This window comes from Helicoverpa armigera, chromosome 25, assembly GCF_030705265.1.
Source record: "Helicoverpa armigera isolate CAAS_96S chromosome 25, ASM3070526v1, whole genome shotgun sequence".
Classification (NCBI taxonomy): Eukaryota; Metazoa; Arthropoda; class Insecta; order Lepidoptera; family Noctuidae; genus Helicoverpa; species Helicoverpa armigera.
This window is the reverse complement of record NC_087144.1, coordinates 985,814-1,007,660: the sequence shown is the minus strand read 5'-3', so window position 1 is coordinate 1,007,660 and position 21,847 is coordinate 985,814. Positions and strand designations below refer to the sequence as shown.

At 38.8% G+C, this 21,847-nt stretch overlaps 3 protein-coding genes across 3 annotated transcripts; all 3 read left to right on the top strand.

Moving 5' to 3' along the window:
- Nucleotides 1-3,399: 3,399 nt before the first annotated feature.
- LOC135118777 (uncharacterized) lies at nt 3,400-11,214 on the top strand. Its single transcript, XM_064041646.1, has 4 exons — nt 3,400-3,730; nt 9,600-9,823; nt 10,754-10,867; nt 11,104-11,214. The coding sequence occupies exons 1-4, from the start codon at nt 3,658-3,660 to the stop codon at nt 11,212-11,214; spliced, it is 522 nt and encodes a 173-aa protein (XP_063897716.1). The 5' UTR covers nt 3,400-3,657.
- Nucleotides 11,215-12,398: 1,184 nt separating this feature from the next.
- Nucleotides 12,399-14,225, top strand: LOC135118757 (probable metabolite transport protein CsbC). Its single transcript, XM_064041559.1, has 3 exons — nt 12,399-12,826; nt 13,194-13,367; nt 13,912-14,225. The coding sequence occupies exons 1-3, from the start codon at nt 12,512-12,514 to the stop codon at nt 14,194-14,196; spliced, it is 774 nt and encodes a 257-aa protein (XP_063897629.1). The 5' UTR covers nt 12,399-12,511; the 3' UTR covers nt 14,197-14,225.
- Nucleotides 14,226-15,297: 1,072 nt separating this feature from the next.
- On the top strand, nt 15,298-18,078 carry LOC110374957 (ADP-ribosylation factor-like protein 6). Its single transcript, XM_049845727.2, has 4 exons — nt 15,298-15,475; nt 16,420-16,548; nt 17,188-17,316; nt 17,857-18,078. Exons 1-4 carry the CDS (start codon nt 15,298-15,300, stop codon nt 17,994-17,996), a joined length of 576 nt encoding a protein of 191 aa, XP_049701684.2. The 3' UTR covers nt 17,997-18,078.
- The last annotated feature ends 3,769 nt before the right edge of the window (nt 18,079-21,847 follow it).

Sequence of the window (21,847 nt, the reverse complement as noted above, 5' to 3'; positions counted from 1 at the left end):
GAGTAATTTTTTTGTTAATAAAAGGACTTAAAAGCGGCGCTACCTTCTAGGTCTGGCTAAAAAATGATGAAAAAAAAAACAAAACAAGCGGAAAGTAAAGCACCCGCGAGCGCAGCGAGCGCAAAAAAATTTGAGCTTTAGGTCACTAAAGTGCCTAAACTTGTGTAATAAGCAATAGTGCAAGGTTTTGAGTTGAAAATTTTGAGTTTTGAAAGTCAAAAAATGCAATTTTTTAATATTTTTTTTCTTGGATCACATATATATTTTTCAATTATAATTTTTTTATATTAGTGTGGGTTGTAGCTCGAGGCCCCCCCAAGCGCGAGGCCCTGTGCGATGGCACAGTTCGCACACCCCTAGGGCCGCCACTGAATGTAAGTATGGTTTATATGGTTATCATAACGGGATGACGCTGAATGCAAAACAAAAACCTTTATGCATAAGTGCATGCTAGCTTCTACCAACGGTTTCGTCCATGTCCCGTAGGCATTACTTCACGCACTTAATAAAAGCCTCTCTAAAACTGAAAGAATTGTATAAATTGGGTCAACAGTTTGAGTGTAACGCGGACAAGCAAACTCTTCGGCTTTATAATATTTGTAGGGATTCTTACCCAAAGAAGATAAAGATTGGTTTGACTTGAATTAGCTTTTTAGTAGGTTTCCTCGCAATGCAATCTTTTCTAAGAACCTATGCTGGATAAAGTTCAGAGTTAATGTTACTGTAACCTCAGATATTTCATCTAAGACTGTAACAATGTAGGTAAATAATACCTAATTAGCTTTCATCTTCATAGGTATTCAGTAACCATTAAACATTTAAGATATATGTTGTATTGTCCTATGAGTAAGTCCGGCCGTGTAACATACGACCTTTTTGTTCTGCCAACGTTGGAGTTCTTTATTAAAATCTGCGCATCCTATAACCGCACAGTAAAACATCTGTGCGCGCCGGTTAAGTTGGTTCAAACGACATTACGTACATGCGAGCATGTTGCGAACATCGATATATTTATTCCATTACTTAAATCTAACTTTAAGTGATTTTTTAAGAGAACTTCTCTTATTTATTTAAAAAATTCTTTAGTTAAGTTTGATCGCGTGTAACGTGTTGGTGCTAAGTTAAATTTTGTTTATGTGTGAAGCTTTGGACTATTATAAAAGTCCTGGATGTTTAAATGTGTCGTAAATAAGTTTTAAACAATTAAAAAACATGACAGTTAAGGTGCCGATGGGCGCGAGTCGCCTGCGCGCCTATGTACGCCAGACCCTTATGGTCATCTTAAGTAAGTACTTTTACCATTTAAGTAGTGCTTATGATAACTTAATTAAGCTGTTGATTATAATTGTATATAGTTAATAACGTTGCTAATATAGGAATAGGAGTTTGTCCCACGTTGAGAGTGCAGAAATACCGAGATGTGTATTTTAACCGTCCGGGACTGGAATTCGCAACATATACAACACGTAAAGTGAAGTTGCCGCGAGCGTAGCGAGCGCGAAAATTTTTGAGTTTTGGGTCACTAAAGCACCTAAACTTGTATAATAAAAAAATCCGCCAAGTGAAGAAGCCGTAAGCGAAGCGAGCGCAAAATTTTTTGAATATTGGGATATTAAAGTAGCTTAATGTAAAAAAAATAGTGCCAAGAAAAGAAGCCGCGAGCGAAGCGAGCGCGAAAATTATTGAGTTTTGGGACACTTCGACTTCTGCAGCAAATGCTTGTATATTTGTAATTTTACAAGTTTAAACTTCCATACAAGGCAAGCAATCTCATAATATGTATACTTTGTTTACAACTCGTAGTTGAAGGCGTCGAGTGAAGGCGAGGCAGGCTATGAATTGGCTTGGTTGGTGGATTTAACGATTGTTATTGAAAAACCTGCTTGACTTCTTATCCTCTCAAATCGAGTGATCATCCTCCGAAATCTGCTGGCCCTAGGAATGTATGAATGGGTTATTCGCATACCCTGCACTATAGGTTAAGACGGCCCTGTGAAAAATGTTCGGGTTTACCCCGGACACTTCTTGAAACCCGCCCGGACGGCCTCCAACGAGGACAGATCCGGTGAAACCCGGACGGATGGCAGCTCTAGTCCTTCGTGAAAAGTATGTGTTGCGAGAGTAAGCTGGTGTTTTGATTTAGCTAATCGTTGTTTGAGGAGAAATGCTCAATGCTGTAAACATGTTTTAATAATTTTAAGCCTCAAAAACTGCTTTTTCTATATTATTATTTTATTATTCGAATTCTAAGGACTATTTCGGTAGTTTATAAATTGCAATTAAATTATTTTCTAATATACCTATGTATATTTCAGCACCGAGATAATCAGGGCCGTCTTTAGCTCATGTAGCGCCCGGGTGCAATCATGACCCAAGAGCCCCCTATGTATAGAAAGATTGTGACTTGGGTAGTTCGAACGTCGTAAATAAGAAAGTTCATACGGAAACTAGGAGTAATTTTTTTGTTAATAAAAGGACTTAAAAGCGGCGCTACCTTCTAGGTCTGGCTAAAAAATGATGAAAAAAAAAACAAAACAAGCGGAAAGTAAAGCACCCGCGAGCGCAGCGAGCGCAAAAAAATTTGAGCTTTAGGTCACTAAAGTGCCTAAACTTGTGTAATAAGCAATAGTGCAAGGTTTTGAGTTGAAAATTTTGAGTTTTGAAAGTCAAAAATGCAATTTTTAATATTTTTTCTTGGATCACATATATATTTTCAATTATAATTTTTTATATTAGTGTGGGTTGTAGCTCGAGGCCCCCCCAAGCGCGAGGCCCTGTGCGATGGCACAGTTCGCACACCCCTAGGGCCGCCACTGAATGTAAGTATGGTTTATATGGTTATCATAACGGGATGACGCTGAATGCAAAACAAAAACCTTTATGCATAAGTGCATGCTAGCTTCTACCAACGGTTTCGTCCATGTCCCGTAGGCATTACTTCACGCACTTAATAAAAGCCTCTCTAAAACTGAAAGAATTGTATAAATTGGGTCAACAGTTTGAGTGTAACGCGGACAAGCAAACTCTTCGGCTTTATAATATTTGTAGGGATTCTTACCCAAAGAAGATAAAGATTGGTTTGACTTGAATTAGCTTTTTAGTAGGTTTCCTCGCAATGCAATCTTTTCTAAGAACCTATGCTGGATAAAGTTCAGAGTTAATGTTACTGTAACCTCAGATATTTCATCTAAGACTGTAACAATGTAGGTAAATAATACCTAATTAGCTTTCATCTTCATAGGTATTCAGTAACCATTAAACATTTAAGATATATGTTGTATTGTCCTATGAGTAAGTCCGGCCGTGTAACATACGACCTTTTTGTTCTGCCAACGTTGGAGTTCTTTATTAAAATCTGCGCATCCTATAACCGCACAGTAAAACATCTGTGCGCGCCGGTTAAGTTGGTTCAAACGACATTACGTACATGCGAGCATGTTGCGAACATCGATATATTTATTCCATTACTTAAATCTAACTTTAAGTGATTTTTTAAGAGAACTTCTCTTATTTATTTAAAAAATTCTTTAGTTAAGTTTGATCGCGTGTAACGTGTTGGTGCTAAGTTAAATTTTGTTTATGTGTGAAGCTTTGGACTATTATAAAAGTCCTGGATGTTTAAATGTGTCGTAAATAAGTTTTAAACAATTAAAAAACATGACAGTTAAGGTGCCGATGGGCGCGAGTCGCCTGCGCGCCTATGTACGCCAGACCCTTATGGTCATCTTAAGTAAGTACTTTTACCATTTAAGTAGTGCTTATGATAACTTAATTAAGCTGTTGATTATAATTGTATACAGGGTGTTTGGCGCATGGACCGACACAATTTTTTGGGGGATTCGTGAGGCCATGTACTAGTTTTCACTCATAGACCCAATGTCCTATATGTCACTGTATTCGAGATACGATTTTTTTTGTTTGTTTTTAAAAATTACCGGAACTATCACCTTTAAAACGCTATAACTTTTCAGTCTGTTGTCGAATTTACACCAAATCACTTTCATTGCGTTCTCTGATGTATTATTATTCCAAATAAAACATAAATTCATAGCACTAGATGGAAAAAATACTTGTTGAGCTTCCAAAGTCTTAAAATGAAAAAACGTATGAAAAATGTCAAATTCAAAATTAATTATAAAAAAGTAAAAGCTTTTATGAACTTCATTTAATAAAAAAATGCCTACTTAATACCCTTTCCAACGATATGCCACATGGGTGTGAAATCATTAATAATGTCGTCACAAACCTAAAGGTACACATTAACCAGTGCCAGGGTAATGAAAACACAAAATGTTTTAAAATGTTTTAATTAAATTTAAGTTATAAATTATGTTCAAAATGACTGCCTCTGTTGCGAATGCATGCACGGCATCTTTTCTAATTTCTACAGTCGTCGTCCTCAGTCGCATTTCTGCTTTCATAATTTCAAAGGCGCAATTTATTCTTTCGATTAAAATTTCTCTTGTGGGTACTTCAGTCGCATACACAATTTCTTTTGCACGGCCCCAGACATAAAAATCCAAGGGCGTCAGGTCTGGTGAACGTGCAGGCCAAGGAATTGGGCCGCCTCTTCCGATCCATGAATTTGGAAAACAGTTGTCCAAATGTTCTCGCACGTCTCGCTGGTAATGTGCTGGACAGCCATCATTTTGGAAAATAATTGGTTCTCCATCTAATACTGGTAATACCAATTCAGGTAAATCTTCGAGTAAAAATTCAAATAATTTTCTCCGGTCAGGCGCTCTGGTAAGAAATGTGGACCGATCAGGTGTCTTCAATAACCCCGCCCAAACGTTTACACTAAACTTAGTTTGAAAGGAACTTTGTCTTTTCTTGCGGGATTTTGTCTTTTGCGCCCAATGGTGAAGGTTGTGGAGATTCACAATTCCCTCGTGATTAAAATTGGATTCATCAGTCCACAAAATTCTTTTAAAAATTTGTATCATCTACGTCCGTATGCATCATAAATCGGCAAAATCGAGCCGTCTCCTGTGATCATCATCTATGAGACCTAGAACAATCCATTAAAGACTGGTAAAATTCACTTTTGAATGGCAAAACTAACATAAATTTAAAAGATAAAATTAGAAAAATAAAAGTTACTAGGTATTTATTTGAAAAACGAACCAGTAAAGCTACAAGGATATTTGTAAACGTTTAAAATAAGTGTATGGTTAAAACCATTTTAAAATACAAGTTTTTTGGGTGCAAAATTTCAGCACAATAAGGTCGAAGATAACTGGTTCAAAATTTAGTTTTACGATTTCGCCTGATAAAATAAATAAAGTACTTAACGTACCTTGAACAGAAGTGTAGTGATACGCATGCTTTCCATTTTCCCGAAGAACTGACCAAACTTTCCAAACCGACAAGTGAAGTCTTTCAGCTACAACTCGAATACTTGTCGTTGGATCCTCATCAAAAGCTTGCAAAATGCTTTCATCAATTACAACATTATGTTGCCTCACATTAACGCGAGGCTCTTGGAAATTTATGTTTCCAGTCTCCCTCAGACGTCGATAGGTTGTAGCAAACGTCTCGTGGTGTGGTATACGCCGGTTAGGATAACGCTGCTGGTAAATTCTACGCGCTTCACGAGCGTTACAATTAGCGCTGCCATATGCCAACAACATGTCAGCATACTCTTCGTTGCTGAAGTTAGGCATTGTAACAAGCACGGTGAATACACCAACAGTTTAACAGAAAAGTTCAACAAACAAAACTTAACAAAAACAAACTTTAACAAAAAACAACGAAATAGGAAAACGTGAAATACACGGACACTTCCGATAGCAGAGATAGTCAAATCTCGACTAAACAAGGATCACATAACAAACTCCAACCCAATGATAGACAAAGACAAGAGATATTTTTCATGCGTAAGAAAGAGACAGGCAGTTTACCTGCCAATTACCTGCTTACCATTGTTCTATCAAACGGGTTCGTTGTTAGAGACGTTAGAGTGCGTGTTCGTTCCTGCTCTGATTTTGACGACATTATTAATGATTTCACACCCATGTGGCATATCGTTGGAAAGGGTATTAAGTAGGCAATTTTTTTTTATTAAACGAAGTTCATAAAAGCTTTTACTTTTTTTTATAATTAATTTTGAATTTGACATTTTTCATACGTTTTTTCATTTTTAAGAGTTTGGAAGCTCAACAAGTATTTTTTTTCCATCTAGTGCTATGAATTTATGTTTTATTTGGAATAATAATACATCAGAGAACGCAATGAAAGTGATTTGGTGTAAATTCGACAACAGACTGAAAAGTTATAGCGTTTTAAAGGTGATAGTTCCGGTAATTTTTAAAAACAAACAAAAAAAATCGTATCTCGAATACAGTGACATATAGGACATTGGGTCTATGAGTGAAAACTAGTACATGGCCTCACGAATCCCCCAAAAATTTTTGTCGGTCCATGCGCCAAACACCCTGTATAGTTAATAACGTTGCTAATATAGGAATAGGAGTTTGTCCCACGTTGAGAGTGCAGAAATACCGAGATGTGTATTTTAACCGTCCGGGACTGGAATTCGCAACATATACAACACAATAGTCAATTGTTCAACCAGCACTCCAAAAATAAGTCTGTTTTTGAATGCGGTTGAGAGTCTTTAACGATGCATGTACTATTTAGTACTGTTACCAGAAACTGAGCTCAATTAAGGAATGTTAGTAGGATTTATTTTACCGAGTGACCGTGGCCCTGGGATGCGTGGCCATTCAAGGATCATAGAGGCTCCCTATTCAGTTGGGATTACAGCATCCTTATGTCATTATCAAATCAAACGTGAATGTGTTCATAAAACCAGTGCAGGCGTGATGATCAACTTAATGAGCCGTTGACATGTTAAGCTAGACCATTAAACTACCTTCAAGAGATTTCAAATTTTCTTAAACTCGTGTCAAACGTCTGTTAAACTTTTACTAGTATTGTCATTATCTGCCCAGTCTGTTTCCGACTATGCTGGGGTCGGCTTCCAGTCTAGCCGGATGGCACTGAATACCAGTGTTTTACAAGGAGCGACTGCAAACCTGGCCTCTTCAACCCAGTTATTCGGGCGAACCAATACCCTTGGTAAGGCTGGCTGTTAGACTTACTGGCTTCTGAATGCCCTTAACATTGGTGTACAATGACAGCCGGGACCTGGAGTTTAACGTGCCCTTCGAAACACAGTCCTTGGCGTTTATACTTAGTACGGGTAACTTTTTAGTAAAAACACCCTTTATATTTTTCTTCCACATGGAATCAATCATCGAAATTAATTATTTGTTGCCCATGATAAGTATGTCAATGTCTATGTGCAATGTTGTGCTGGTTGCAACACAAAGTAGTCAGAACCTGAGTATATGCTTGCTCATCGTTTGGTGGACAAACAGACAAACATTGAACATGTCTATTAGCTCATGGTATTGAGAATTAGCACATCATCGTGGCTTTACTTACGTCCTGAGGAAGTAACTTCCACACCTTAACTAAATTGTGTCATCATCCACCGAGCCTTTTTCCCAATCATGTTGGGGTCGGCTTCCAGTCTAACCGGATTCAGCTGAGTACCAGTGCTTTACAAGAAGCGACTGCCTATCTGACCTCCTCAACCCAGTTAACCGGGCAACCCGATACCCCTTTGTTAGACTGGTGTCAGATTTACTGGCTTCTGAACACCCGTAACGACTGCCAAGGATGTTCAATGACAGCCGGGACCTACAGTTTAACGTACCATCCGAAACACAGCCAATGGTGTCTAAGATATACTTAGAAAGTACATACAACATTAGAATAGTTGCATTGGTACTTGCCTGACCTGGGATCGAACCTGCGCCCTCATAGTTGAGCGGTTGGTCCTTTACCCACTAGGCCACCACGACTTCTTACTTTACTAAATTGTGTATTCCAGTTAATATCCCGCGGTTATCATTACCTTCAGTTGTGTGGGTCAAGATAAACAGTAGCGGTATATTAGGGACCAGCTTTATCTCGCGGTTTCACCCGTGTCCTGGGATAACTTCTTCCTTGCCTGATGAAAGTTAAAATTTAGCCTTTTCCACCCATATGCATTTGGGGATAGTGTAGCTTTCCAAAAGTAAAAGGAACGGTTCAGTAATTTCGGAGCCGAGAAAAACAAATGCCTTACATTACAAATTACAATAGTTCAGATAAAAATGATTAATATTATGGAAATAAAAAAATTACGGACCAGTTTGTAAACCCACTTTTTTTAGACAGCAAAATCCTCCATTCTATCATAGATAAACATGAAAGGAACTCCCAAGCTTAATGTTTACTTTTGTGGTTAAACTTACAAAAAGTGTTATTACATAACTTGATGTCGTTCTAACCAAAGTTTTTTACTTGCATGGTAAAAAGTTCCCAAACAGTGAACCGCAGTTGTAATTACTGTCGGTAAAACCCACTTTTTAATAGAGGGCCGTGATGCTAAATTAATAGTAGACAACGTTTCTAAAGAACCAAAATAAAAACAACATTCTGACTTAATTATGTTTCTATATTTCCATTCATTAAATGGATAAAACCCACGTGGTAAGTGGATTTACAAACTCGATCGATTTATTTTGGGTTCCGCAAACAAACGTTTGGAAACATTCACGGAGGAAGGAAAGTTTTGTTCTCCATGGAAATGTACCGTATTCAACGAATACTACCAATTTTAGAGTAACGAACATACATACAAACTTATTTGCTTAGGTACCTGTTGTTTCTCCAGTAAACTATTATTATAAACCTGAAGTTTGTTTAGCCTAACGCGCTAATCTCAAGAAGTACTGGCCGGATTCGAAAAATTCTTTTAGTCCTAGAAAGCTCATTAGTCTAGGGAGGTGGAGGATATTATGTAGGTCCCACGGGTGCGTGAAGTTGTTCCCACGGGACGTCGCAAAAGCTATATCGGATACCAATTGAGATTTTTAGGGAAACGTAAAAAAGTGGTTTTGTTCTTCTTTTCGATAAGGTGACTGTGTAAATATGAAACAGGATTGTTGTTTGACGTCAGTGAAAATTAAAATGTCATGTTTATAAGGTTTTTATTTTAATATGGATACCATACGTTAATATGTTATTCTTCACACTCATCCCATTAATTAATTTATATTGAAATGACGTACTTTTTTACTATTTAACATAATACGTTGATGTCTTTAAAGACATCAGAACATTTTGAGGAAACCATAATTTTGCAGTTTATAAACAGTAGCTACAATATAATAAACAAATAATATAATTGGAATTAACCCTTTAGGTACAAATTAACAAGAAAAATGTTTTCTCTTTATATTGGTACTAGCTGTTCTATCGCGGTTTCGTCCATCTCTTGGGAACCTTCTTCCCGTACCCGGATAAAATATATCCTATGTTCCCCGGGCATAACGTAGCTTATAAGCAGTGAAATATTTTTGAATACAAGGTACAGTACTAACAGAGTCTTTAAGGTACCTTCCTATAGACAAGAAATGTTTTCTCTTTATGATATTAGTACAGGAGTATACCAAGAAGTAATTTTCAACTTCCCGATAAGAAAAAAAAAAAAAAAAATTTCGCACTTATGACCTACTTATTTCAATTTTAATTCTTTACAGTAAACGTGCCAACAGTCTCCTTCGGTTTAGCCATGGGGTGGGTGTCCCTAGCCAGCGGGGAGGGTGCAGAAGGTGGTGAGGGGGGCGAGCTGGTAGATGACGCGCATGTCGTGGCAGCAGCTGCGACTACCTTCGTGGCATCACTGGTGGGGGTGCCTCTATGCGCGCGCGCACTCGCTGAGGGAAGGAAATTTGCTGTCATTGCTACGTCTGCTGCTTTTGTGGTAAGACTTAAAACTACTCTAGAAAAAAGCTGATAAGTATGTCTCTTTGGACGATGTGATATCTGGAATTATCAATAGAATCGGGACAGATTTTTCCCGGCAACATGTTAGTAACATGAGATGGCCCAATAACATCTCATGTTAGGCCAGGATAGGAAAGTAATCTGGTATTGATGGTCTGGTATGATAACTTATTAAAGCTGTTGATTATAATTGTTTATAGTTAATAACGTTGCTAATATAGGAATAGGAGTTTGTCCCACGTTGAGAATGCAGAAATACCGAGATGTGAATTTTAACCGTCCGGGTCTGGAATTCGCAACATATACAACACAATAGTCAATTGTTCAACCAGCACTCCAAAAATAAGTGCCAACAGTCTCCTTCGGTTTAGCCATGGGGTGGGTGTCCCTAGCCAGCGGGGAGGGTGCAGAAGGTGGTGAGGGGGGCGAGCTGGTAGATGACGCGCATGTCGTGGCAGCAGCTGCGACTACCTTCGTGGCATCACTGGTGGGGGTGCCTCTATGCGCGCGCGCACTCTCTGAGGGAAGGAAATTTGCTGTCATTGCTACGTCTGCTGCTTTTGTGGTAAGACTTAAAACTACTCTAGAAAAAAGCTGATAAGTATGTCTCTTTGGACGATGTGATATCTGGAATTATCAATAGAATCGGGACAGATTTTTCCCGGCAACATGTTAGTAACATGAGATGGCCCAATAACATCTCATGTTAGGCCAGGATAGGAAAGTAATCTGGTATTGAAGGTGGTGGAACACAAAACGAAAAAATTTGACAAAACAGCCTGTTTATCGGGCAGTTCTGATTTTGGACTACGAGTATATCGGATGGATTGAAATCTGTGGAAGATATTCCTAAAGAAGTTGATGATAAGTTCCAAATAACCTAACCAAGTAATAAATTCTATTATAGGCGTGCTGGTCCCTGAAGCTGTGTGGCGGAGGATGGTGGGTGGTGGCAGCACGCGCATGCGCGGGACTGGGCGGCGCCGGCGCCTGGTGCCTTGCGCCTCTACTTGCCAGGGAGGTTAGTAATTCTTTTAATTTCATAGATTCTCTCCTTGTTGTCACGATACATAAAGGAGTAGAGTAGGTATATAATATAGGGAATATAATAAGGAAATAAATGATATAATAAGGAAGTAGATACATAAGAGTACATAGGAGTACAGAAGGGACTACGCAGTGATTAAACTTAAGGGGTGACATAAGGAAGTACAACAACGGGGTTAAAAAAGGGTTCTAACTGTTGACTGTTCTCAGATGTGCGAGGAAAACGTCCGCGGCGCGGCGGTCTCTGCGCTAGTCCTGGCTCATAACCTCGGTTTCCTGCTCATGTATGTGGCTGCGGACGTTCAAATACCACATAGGTAGGTCAGGTTTTGTTCAAAAGTAAAGCAAGAAAGTGTTTTCATACAACTGTCGCATTTCTTTTTTCTATAGGTATATGCATGTCTTGGGTTCCATTCCCGAGTGGGGTTGAACTCTCTCCAGTTGTGTGAAATTGCCATCCCATAAAAATAAATATACTTTTGTCCTCTTCGTCCTACGTACCTGTCTGATCTTCGAACCTAGCCGCAGTGGCTGACGTTTGATGTGGATGCCTACTTGGATAAGTCCAAATAATATTGACCTCTATGTCCAATATTATTCTGCTTCTATATCTCTTTATGTTTGCTTGAGGATTCATAAATAAACTATGGTCCATGTTACAGTATAGTGGTGTGGTCGTGTTTGGCGCTGTCGGCGGCCCACTGCTTACTGTTCCTTTTTGTGCCAGAATCACCGCCCTACCTTGCCTCCAGTGGGAAACCAGAGGTGAGAAGCATTTCTATGCCGAGTAGCACCATCATCATCATCATCAGCCTTTATACTGTCCCACTTTAGGGAACAGGCCTCTTCCTGCACAGAGAAGGAATGAGACTTAATCACCACGCTTGCTCAGGGCGAACTGTTTATCGATGTCTAAGATATAAGAAAATACATAAATTAGAAAACGTTACATTGGTATTAGTGTGGCCTGGAATCTTCATCATGCATTCATACTTGAGAGGCTGGTGGAAGTGGGACAATAATAAGGTTGGTGATGATGTATCGCATTGTAGATCATTATTTCCGACGTTTTAATATGTTTGTATCTCATTGTCATTGAAGAATGTCTAATCTATTTTTTTAATGTTCTTCCAATATACAGAAAGCACGTGCAGCACTAGCTTGGCTGCGTGGCGTATCCAGCGACGATCCAACACTTGAAGCGGAGCTGCGCGCGTTGCCACTTCCAGATGAGACTGTTGTATCACCCTTCCAGTTGACCAGAGATCTATGTAAGTAAAAAGGTATACTTCGAGACAAGCAGAGATGCGCTTAGATGCAGTAAGGGTGAGTAAGGGTGAACTTGTGTCTAGATTTGAATTGTAACACTGGATCACGGAGTGAAGAAAGTTTTTTTATCCATGATTGTAACACTGTGTGGATAATAGATCGTTTTACTAATGTTAAAGCAGAAAGCGTTCCTCTTTCTGCGCTTTGGGGAGCAAACAATCAGTGCTTGATTTTGCCAGATCATTTATGAAGGAATAGAAATCCTTATTTTAGGTTTATCGGTCTTAACTTGGTAGTAAAGTTTGGGGAGTTTTCCTAACTTGACAAACTTTTCTTTTGAAAATTGAAAATGAGGTACGGAGACATAATTTTATATGTAAAACAGTTGTTAATGTCCAGTTATTTTCGCTTTTCAGTGAGTGACAAGCGACGTCGTCGCGCCTTCATCCTCTGCACCGTAGCGGTAGTAGGACAAGAGGCTTGCGGCGTGCTGGCTCTGCTCCAGTTTGCAGAGCGCGTGTTCGTGCTGGCTCGCGACGATGCTGCTGCGGGGAGCCCGGCTGACGTGCTCGGCACCCCCGCACGACATGCGTTACTGTTGGGCGTTGCGCAGTTGGTTGCTTCTGCATTAGCTCTGTATTTGGTTGAGAAGGTTGGGAGAAAGGTAAGATTGGGAATTGTTGTTTCATGATTTATTTATTTATTTGAAGATTTACATTAGGTATCATTATGTGGCTCATAGTTTATGCAAGTTTTAAGATTGACGATTTTTATCGTGCTGAAGACCAATTCACCATAATCGCACCACAACCTATTCCATTCACTATCCATTTAATGGATCAGATCTTATTTCGAACTAGTCACCAACGTAAGAGTGGTTTTCAGGCTGTCTGGCCTCTGGCTAACAGACATTTAACAGATTAAATTTGGAAATCCGACTCACATGTCCTACATATATTCTATGCGTCAACAGTTTCAGTATGACACGGTTCCACTTGATTAAATAATATAATTCTTCCTAATATTCCCAGCGACTCATGGTATGGTGCGGACTAATAACGGGTGTCTGCCTGTGCGGGGGAGCGGGTGCGGTGCGGGCGGGGGGTGCCGGCGCGGGGGTGGTTCTAGCGGCCGCAGTGTTCGCGGACTCGGCTGGTCTGCAGCCAGCGCCCTATGCTATGCTGGCTGATATGTTTCATTATCAGGTGAGACGGTAAAACTTCAGACAGAAGAAAGAAAATGCAATTAAAGAAAAGGTTATAAATACAACAAAATATACAAAAACATTAGACATTAAAACGAATTACAATAAGAGACACAAAATGAGAAGAAGGTACATGAGGTACTCTTCATTTTTTATCTAATTCAGGCCCAAGTTCACCAACAATGTAAACGTCCGTCATTCTTAAAACAACTGTTAACTTTGAAAGTCCGTGAAAATAAATATAAACAGTTATTCTACTACAACTGACATTGAAGTTGTTGGCGAACGTGAGCCTTAGGCTATCACAAATACCTATGAATGTCCAAAATATAAGAAAGCGCTTAATAATTGATAGAGCAGCCTTGCGAAGCTGTCTCAATCGAATATCGCGCGGGAGATAGGCTGGAACAAAAACGAAAGGCCACTGCAAGAATGATCAGAGTCAAACAATATGTGATTTAAATAATCTAACACTTCTTAACCATTGTACTTACAAGCAATTTCAACAAAACTGCACTAATAATTTCAAATTTTTATTCCCCCAGTACCGCGGCTGCGCTGTAGCGCTAGTCAGCGCTTTCGCGTGGGGCGGCAACGCGCTAGAAGTCATCGTGTTTCCTCTAGTAGCGCGGGCCGCCGGCGTCAGCGCAGCCCTAGCGCTCGCCGCTGCGCTAACTTTAGCGCTAACACTGTTCGCTGCGTACGCGCTACCCGAGACAAAAGGATTGACTCCCGATGAAATATATGATGTGTTGTGTCCGCCTAAAACTAGTTGTGATAGTGTGGTCACTGAAGGTTGTGATAATAAGAGTTTTTGTACTAAAATGTGATTGTGACCGAATATAAAATGTGTGTGTGATTAACCGAGAGAAGGTAGATCGAACAATAAGAATGGACATTACGTTTACGAAAGTGGATTCGGCTTTTGTGGCTCATGGCTTTAAATACTCGAATAAAAATAAGAATGAAATTAAAATGTAAATTAGATTGTTTTAAATAAATTTATTTTTTAAAGTACACTAACTTTAATTTCACTCTTTAGAAAAAGTATAAAATTATTTAGGTAAATGCATTAATATTTTCTTAAATAAGAACGTCCTTTCATGAACGGAGATAGTGAAACTCCGTTCCCAAAAACTCCTTCTACATATTTGAGCTTCTTTCGTACGAAAAAAATATCCTGAAGCCCGTAAACTTTTAAATTTTTTATTATCATAAAGCAATTCATATAAATAATTATTCTTGTCCCCCATTTCTCATAATTACAAATACTCTAAACCCAAACTTTCCCGCACAACCATACCAGTCACTAGTGTTGTGTACTCCGTTACCATGGCAACCGGTGACATCGATAGTCGGCTAATTTGTCTTGATCTCTGAACTGCATTAATTGCTTGCGTTCTGTGATATTATTACAACTATATTATCGATAATTTGCCCACACTATACCTATGTGTTGTTAGATTATGTGTGATTTTAATATTAAGTGATGTAGTGACGAATAAAATCAGGTAAGTTTCTTATACTATATTAATGTACTTAAGTGATGTTATCCTGTAATGTATTTGGTATCGATTACAAATTAATGCATTGCGTCGATTTTGAAATATTCGTCCTTGAAGTCAGAGAATTATGTACTGTAAGTACCTATGGATCAGAAGTGAAATTTTAATAAAAAAAAGAATGATACCTTCTTAGTGATATAGATACCTTGATAACAGCTACATATACAATATGTATCAATTTCGGTATAATAATAGTCTGCTTGGCCTTTTTATAATTATAGGGGTCGGTTTCCAGTTTGACCAGCATTTCACGTGTCATGACTGCCTTACTTTTACTTACCTCATACTTTCTATATTAAAAATACTCAGGGAAAATAAACATTTATTGAGTGCTCACAATAATCAGCTGTGATTCCACTTCCAGAAATGGGTCTCCTAGACAAGCTGTCAGTGTGGCTTGGACGGGGACGCGCCGAGGTGACGGTCCTAGTGCTAGGGCTGGACAACAGCGGCAAGAGTACTCTCCTCAACGCTCTCAGACCTCCCGAGCAGCGCACACAGCATGCTGCACCGACTGTGGCTCAACAACAGGAGCATTTCACTAGTATTTTTTTTTCAGATTAGAGAAGTTTATTAAATAGTATTTACATTAATTTAAAAAATAAAAATAAACTTATATGTACAACTTAAAACTAATACATAGCATCAAAAAATTGCTCCTCATCGCTGTCACCGGGTAATGTACCCAGAAGGCTGGCAGCATTGCCACGTTGGATGGCAATGCTCAACCTCTGTGCGAAATAAAAGCCAGCCCTTGGGTCACGAGAAGTGTCAACAAGGCGCTTAGAAATTTCCTTCGCAAGCGCGTGAGCACTCGGACCCCACGGCCCGAGAGTTTCAACCCCAAACGGCTCAAACATGTAATTCCCGATAAGTATAAGTACTAGTATGTATTACTTTTCTTCTTTACTGTTCTACCTAGCCGGTGGTCTTTGTACTAGATGAATGAATACTTCTATAGAGAAACTTCTTTATTCACGTTCTGTGTCAGGTTGTGACGTGTAACTTCAGCTGCTTCCATACTCCGGTCTGCTTTGTGAATGTTTCTAAAACCCATTAAGCAATGTTGGCTTGTCTTGTGACGACCGGGGCTTCTTGCTTACTCATTCATAGGAGCCGTTGAAGATGTTTTGGACTAGGAGTTACTTCAACCATTTTTTCTTCCCGAAAACTCATAGCAAGTGACTGTCTTCTGTAAAATTGACCTTCAAAAAGTGCTGATTTTTAGCCCACTTTAAATCATCCTCCGAGCCTTTTCCTAACTGTGTTGGGGTCGGCTTCTAGTCTAACCGGATTCAGCTGAGTACCAGTGCTTTACAAGAAGCGACTGCCTATCTGACCTCCTCAACCCAGTTACCCGGGCAACCCGATACCTCTTTGTTAGACTGGTGTCAGACTTACTGCAACTTATTTTTAGCCCACTTTATATATATGTTTAATATCTATCTTTATCATTTATGTATTTTAAGTGTCTGATGTTTCTCCCAGGTGGTGGTGTATCATTCAGTGCATGGGATGTGTCGGGAGCGCCGCGTCACCGCGCGTTGTGGGAGCGACATTACCGTCGCGCGCACGCTGTTATTTTCGTCGTGGATTCTGCTGACCATCTGCGACTTGGTTAGTATTTACGTTAGACTATATTGGTTATGAAAGACTGTCAGTTTAGGGTATAATTTTTTGCAATCTGTTGGTGGGTCTCTTGGTGGCTTTAAAATAGGCCAGATAGTATTTTATTTGCACTGAGAATTACGTAGTTTACGATTTTTATTTAATATGTTTATGATGCTTTAGAGATATTCATTTCACGTTCTTATTTACATAATTAAAGGGTAAATGTACAGGTTCAAAATTACTAGGCCCTCAAAAATAGAAATATGAGACAGCCAATTAAAAATCTGTCCCGATTATCTTTAATTTAGTCTAACACGCGATGAATAAATAATGATCTATTTATTAAATAACGTACGATGCATGATAAGCAAAATTATATTATTTAAATAAAGTATACATTATTTGTTTTATCAAATAACTAGCCATTTTTCCGCCGTTTCACCCGCGTCGTGTGGGAGCTACTGCCCGCACCGGGATAAAATAATCGTGAAAGAATATTTAAAATCGGTCCAGTAGTTTATCTATTACAAGCAAACAAACAAACAAAGTTTTCCTCTTTATAATATTAGTATAGATAAATATACCAACGCTTTCTCCATTAAACACACAGTTAACTGTTTCCTGATTTCTCTCCTCTGGTTCCAGTGGTGGCTCGTGAGGAGTTGGAGCTCCTTCTCGCGCATCCTGACATGTTCGGCAGACGGGTACCTCTGTTGGTGTTCGCCAATAAGAGCGATGCGCCACACTCGCTTGCACCCATGCAGGTTGCTGCAGGTTTGTACCATTTTGATTTCTAGCGTAATTTCTATCATTATCATGGCCAGTTTCACCAGTTACACAGTTACTGATATCCATCAAGAACTTATTTGACGGATGAATATAAGCATCCTTTATCTGGCAGATAGCATTTACTATTAGATAACTAATTGACACTAACGAGTGAAACCTGGTCTTAGACTTTTTTACTATCCCACTGCAGAGCCCTGGCCTCTTTTCATTTTCATATAGAGAAGGAATGAACGTTCACCACGATTGCTCAAGGCAAATTGGTGATTTTATACTTAAGTTCAGGTTTCCCGAAGATGTTTTCCTTTACGTGTTTCCATCGGTGTCCTAGACATAAAATTGGAGGAATATCTAGCAATATTTTAAAGTTTTATATTTGACTTTAAAAATGACAGCTTTCTGCTATGGAGTTTTTAATTTGTTATTTTATTTTTACTTGTTCCATATATACAACTATTAATTAATAATTACATATCTGTAAGGGCAAAGTAACTTTGTGATAAATAAATAAAATTATTATGATTTCAGCACTTGGCCTAGAGCGTATCTCGGACAAGCCGTGGCACATTTGCGCGTCGTGCGCGCTATCGGGCGCCGGCCTCGCGGACGGCGTCGCGTGGCTCGCGCGACAGATACGCGACGCTCATCTACCGATCGCACATACTTAGACACAAGTATTGCGTATACAGCGGGTGATGTGGAAACATGTGGGATTTTCAATGGTATAAACAGCACATCAACCGGTCCGAATCTGACAAAACCAATCTGACATTTACATACCTACTATACAGGAATGAATTTTATTCAGTGCGCAAACTTTGTCAACTTGAAGTTAAATAAGTTTTATAGGTATATTTTAATTTTGTTGTGTTTTAGTACAAACAATAATAGTTATGGATATCGAAAGATGTTTATATTGTAACCGATTGTACGGTCTCAGTCGTCATAGCAGGCACGGCGGCAACGCGAAAGCGGGTTTACTGACGCGATGTCGGCGGATAAAAAAAGAAAAAAATTACTGATGATGCAGATATGTTCTGTTAATGATTCTAGACCACCAGTATTTTTTTTGTGCACTGCTTAAAATTCATTCCTGTATACTATTGTGGTAAAGTTGACAATCTATTAAGGTTGCAAATTATTTGATAGAATGTCGTAGGTTCATGTGCGGTCGCCTGTACTTTGTGAAGGATGTGTTTGACATAAGGTGGATCACACATTGTCCAAAAGTGTTGTCAGCTTTACCTAAGAAAATATTTAACTTAATATAAATATGGAACTTCTCAGACATGCAAAAAGAAAGAGAGACTAGTAGAATTTTGCTTACGTAACTTCTGCCGTTTTTTTAATGAATGAATTTTATAGGATAACGGGCATAAGTTTGTGCACGGTCAACACCGCTTCGTAATGTGTGATCCGCCTTAAAAAGATGTTAAAAAGCTTTACGTCCTGGTAATGATGGATGACCATTCACATCTTGAGACAGCCGACAGTTTGAGTTAAAATTACGGGATAAAATACATGTAAACTATCATTCATAAAGACGTTACAAAGTTCTCGTTTATAAACTAGAACTTTAAAAAAAAAATCCTTGGGTTAGAAAGGATTCGGTGACCCGTATAGAAATTCGGACACAAAGCATAAACAAGCCATAGAGAAAAGAAACCAGTAGTTTGTGGAAGGTTAACTGCGAACGTCGCATCGCCGCGCCGTCGCCGCGTCGCACAGTGGGTCGACTTCACAGAATTTGAAAATGGCCACGGAGTAAGGAAAGATGAGTGGAGATGCCATAATGCATGTAGGTCAGGTGCCTTCTTCTAGGTCAAATTCGTACAGTGGGCATAACCAAAACGATTGTTACAAGCGAACTAACGAGGCGTTTGGATGCTTTGAGACAAAGAAGGCTTATAAGGGTTAAAACAGTAACGTTACTCGTAGGCTATTTTCCGGTATGGCACCTCCGCTAGCCTAATTTATACTCCATGAAGTTGACAGTATATTAAAAGTGAATAATGAATAATATTTCTTCAGTTTCAATTTCGTGGACATGTAGCACTTAATTTGCTAATTTCTAACATTGCTGTGTGCACAGTGAAACACATTGGTGGAATCCCTCTTTAACATATCTGAGGGATTTTAGTAGGTATGTATGTAATTTCATACGTATTACGGGTAGTAATTTAAAGTGAAGACAAATTATTGAACTTAATAACTTGTATAATATAATTAAAAATATTATATAAGGTGTATGTTTTACCTTATTTCATAATTTCTCTTCACGAAAATTCTCTTACGTTATAAAACTTTTAAAGTGGTTTGTACCCAACGTTTATGAAGTTTTGTTTGTCTCAAAGTACCGGAGATGAAAGTATTTTAAGACGAGAATATTATTATTATCTACTCAGACAATATAATAACAGCACTATTATTATCAAAGTATAGGTACTCACGCACATTGTTGACTGTCAATGTCTTATGAAAAATTTAAAATAAATAAATTGATGTTGTATGTTTCTTGTCTTATTTACATCTATGCCCGATTCTATCATCTCCCGGGCCTTTTCGCAACTGTGTTGAAGTCAGCTTCCAGTCTAACCGGTTGCAGCTGAGTACCAGTGTGTACAAGGATCGACTACCTATCTAACCTCTTCAACCCAATTGTCAATTTGTCCAATCTATTCTTTTATGGAATAAGTTGCCCTCGGAAATTAGGATGGTAAATAGCCGCTTGACTTTCAAATTGAAGCTTCGTGAGTATCTTCACCAGAGTTTGCAGAATTGACACAACTGTGCATTTGATTTTGTGTTATTTATATATGTATTAAAGTTTATTTAGTATTATATATATATATATGTGTATGTATAATAAGTCTGTACGTTTATATATTTTTGATGTGTTTTATATACATATTTAGTGCACCTGCCATGAAATTTCTCCTCCACCTAAAGGTTGACTGGTAGAGAACGCCTAAGGCGTTAAGTCCGCCTTTGTACATTGTTTTTTTTGTAAAATGTGTGCAAAAAGTATAATAAATAAATAAATAAATAAATAAAAAAATAAAACCCAGTTATCCAGGCAACCCGATACCCCTTGGTAAGACCGGTAGTCAGACTTACTGGCTTCTGACTATCTATACCCAGAAGAACTCGTCACGACAAGATGGTACCCATCCAAGGACCAACCGCGTCAAGCACCAACCGAAGTCTACGTTTGCAGGAATTGGACCCACACACTTGTACCTACTTGAGAGACAGGTACTGCATGAACTAGGCGAGCATCACTTCAAGATTATTTAGTGCGTAAACACCACCATTATTTGCCAAATTTTTTGGGTTCCGTACCCAAAGTGTAAAACGGACCCTATTGTTTTCGCTCCTCTGTCCGTCCGTCCGTCCTTCCGTTCGCCTGTCACCAGGCTGTATCTCATGAACCGTCATAGTTAGAGAGCTGAAATTTTCGCAGATGATGTATTTTTGTTGCCGCTATAACACCAAATACTGAAAACTAGAATAAAATAAATATTTTGGGGGGCTACCATAGAACAAACGTGAGTTTTTGCTCACTTTCTAAATAATGGTACGGAACCCTTCATGCGCGAGTCTGACTCGCACTTGGCCGGTTTTCCTGCATCACACTCTACGAATGCAGTAAATATACCCATCTGTCCATCAGGGGCATCGTATTACACCTCCCCCTCCCGCACGCCGCGCCCCGCACCCCGCAGAGTCCCTCATTATTTTGTAACAAAAGCGGGCGATCATTAATAGCTTCACTAGTGGCATGCCAATCAACGCGGTTATTTTAGTATTTTTTGGCATATCAGATTATTGAAAACTAGCTGTTTGTCGCGGTTTCACCTGCGTTCTGGGAGAACTATCGCATCCAGTCGAAAAATCTACTCCTTTTATTCTATTTTTATTTTATAGATGAACTGCTCGTTTGACCGCGCTAATTTCATTAACAAATGATCCGTTTTGAAAAAATCTTTCAAATCATTAGCCCATTTATCGGGGTTTTATTTCTTGTCTATATTTTAATCTTTCTATTCGAGTCCCAGAAGTTGTTCCTACGAGATGCTTGTGGTTATTAAAAGAGTTCTATTAATAACTTTTACCTTATTAAGAGTTACTGAGCATCAGATTCGGAGCCACGGGTTAAACCCAAAAAGGGTCTCACAACATAGCCAAAAAGATAAAAATACACTTACAAACACCGAATGTCTCTGAAACTAAGGACCAATTTATTATTTTTATATTACTAGCCGTTTCCCACGGTTTCACCCGCGTCCCAAGCGAACTACTGCCTGTATCGGGATAAAATATATACCCTATGCTACTCGGGAAGAGTGTAGCTTTTTAATAGTGAAAGAATTTTTCAATTCGGTTTATTAGTTTCGGATCCTTTACGGTACCTCTTTATTATATTAGTATAGATAGCCCTTTCATGTCCCTATTTGAGGACACCCTGGAAATACTCACTGAAGTCAAATAAGTCAGCTATAAGTTTATAACCTAATTA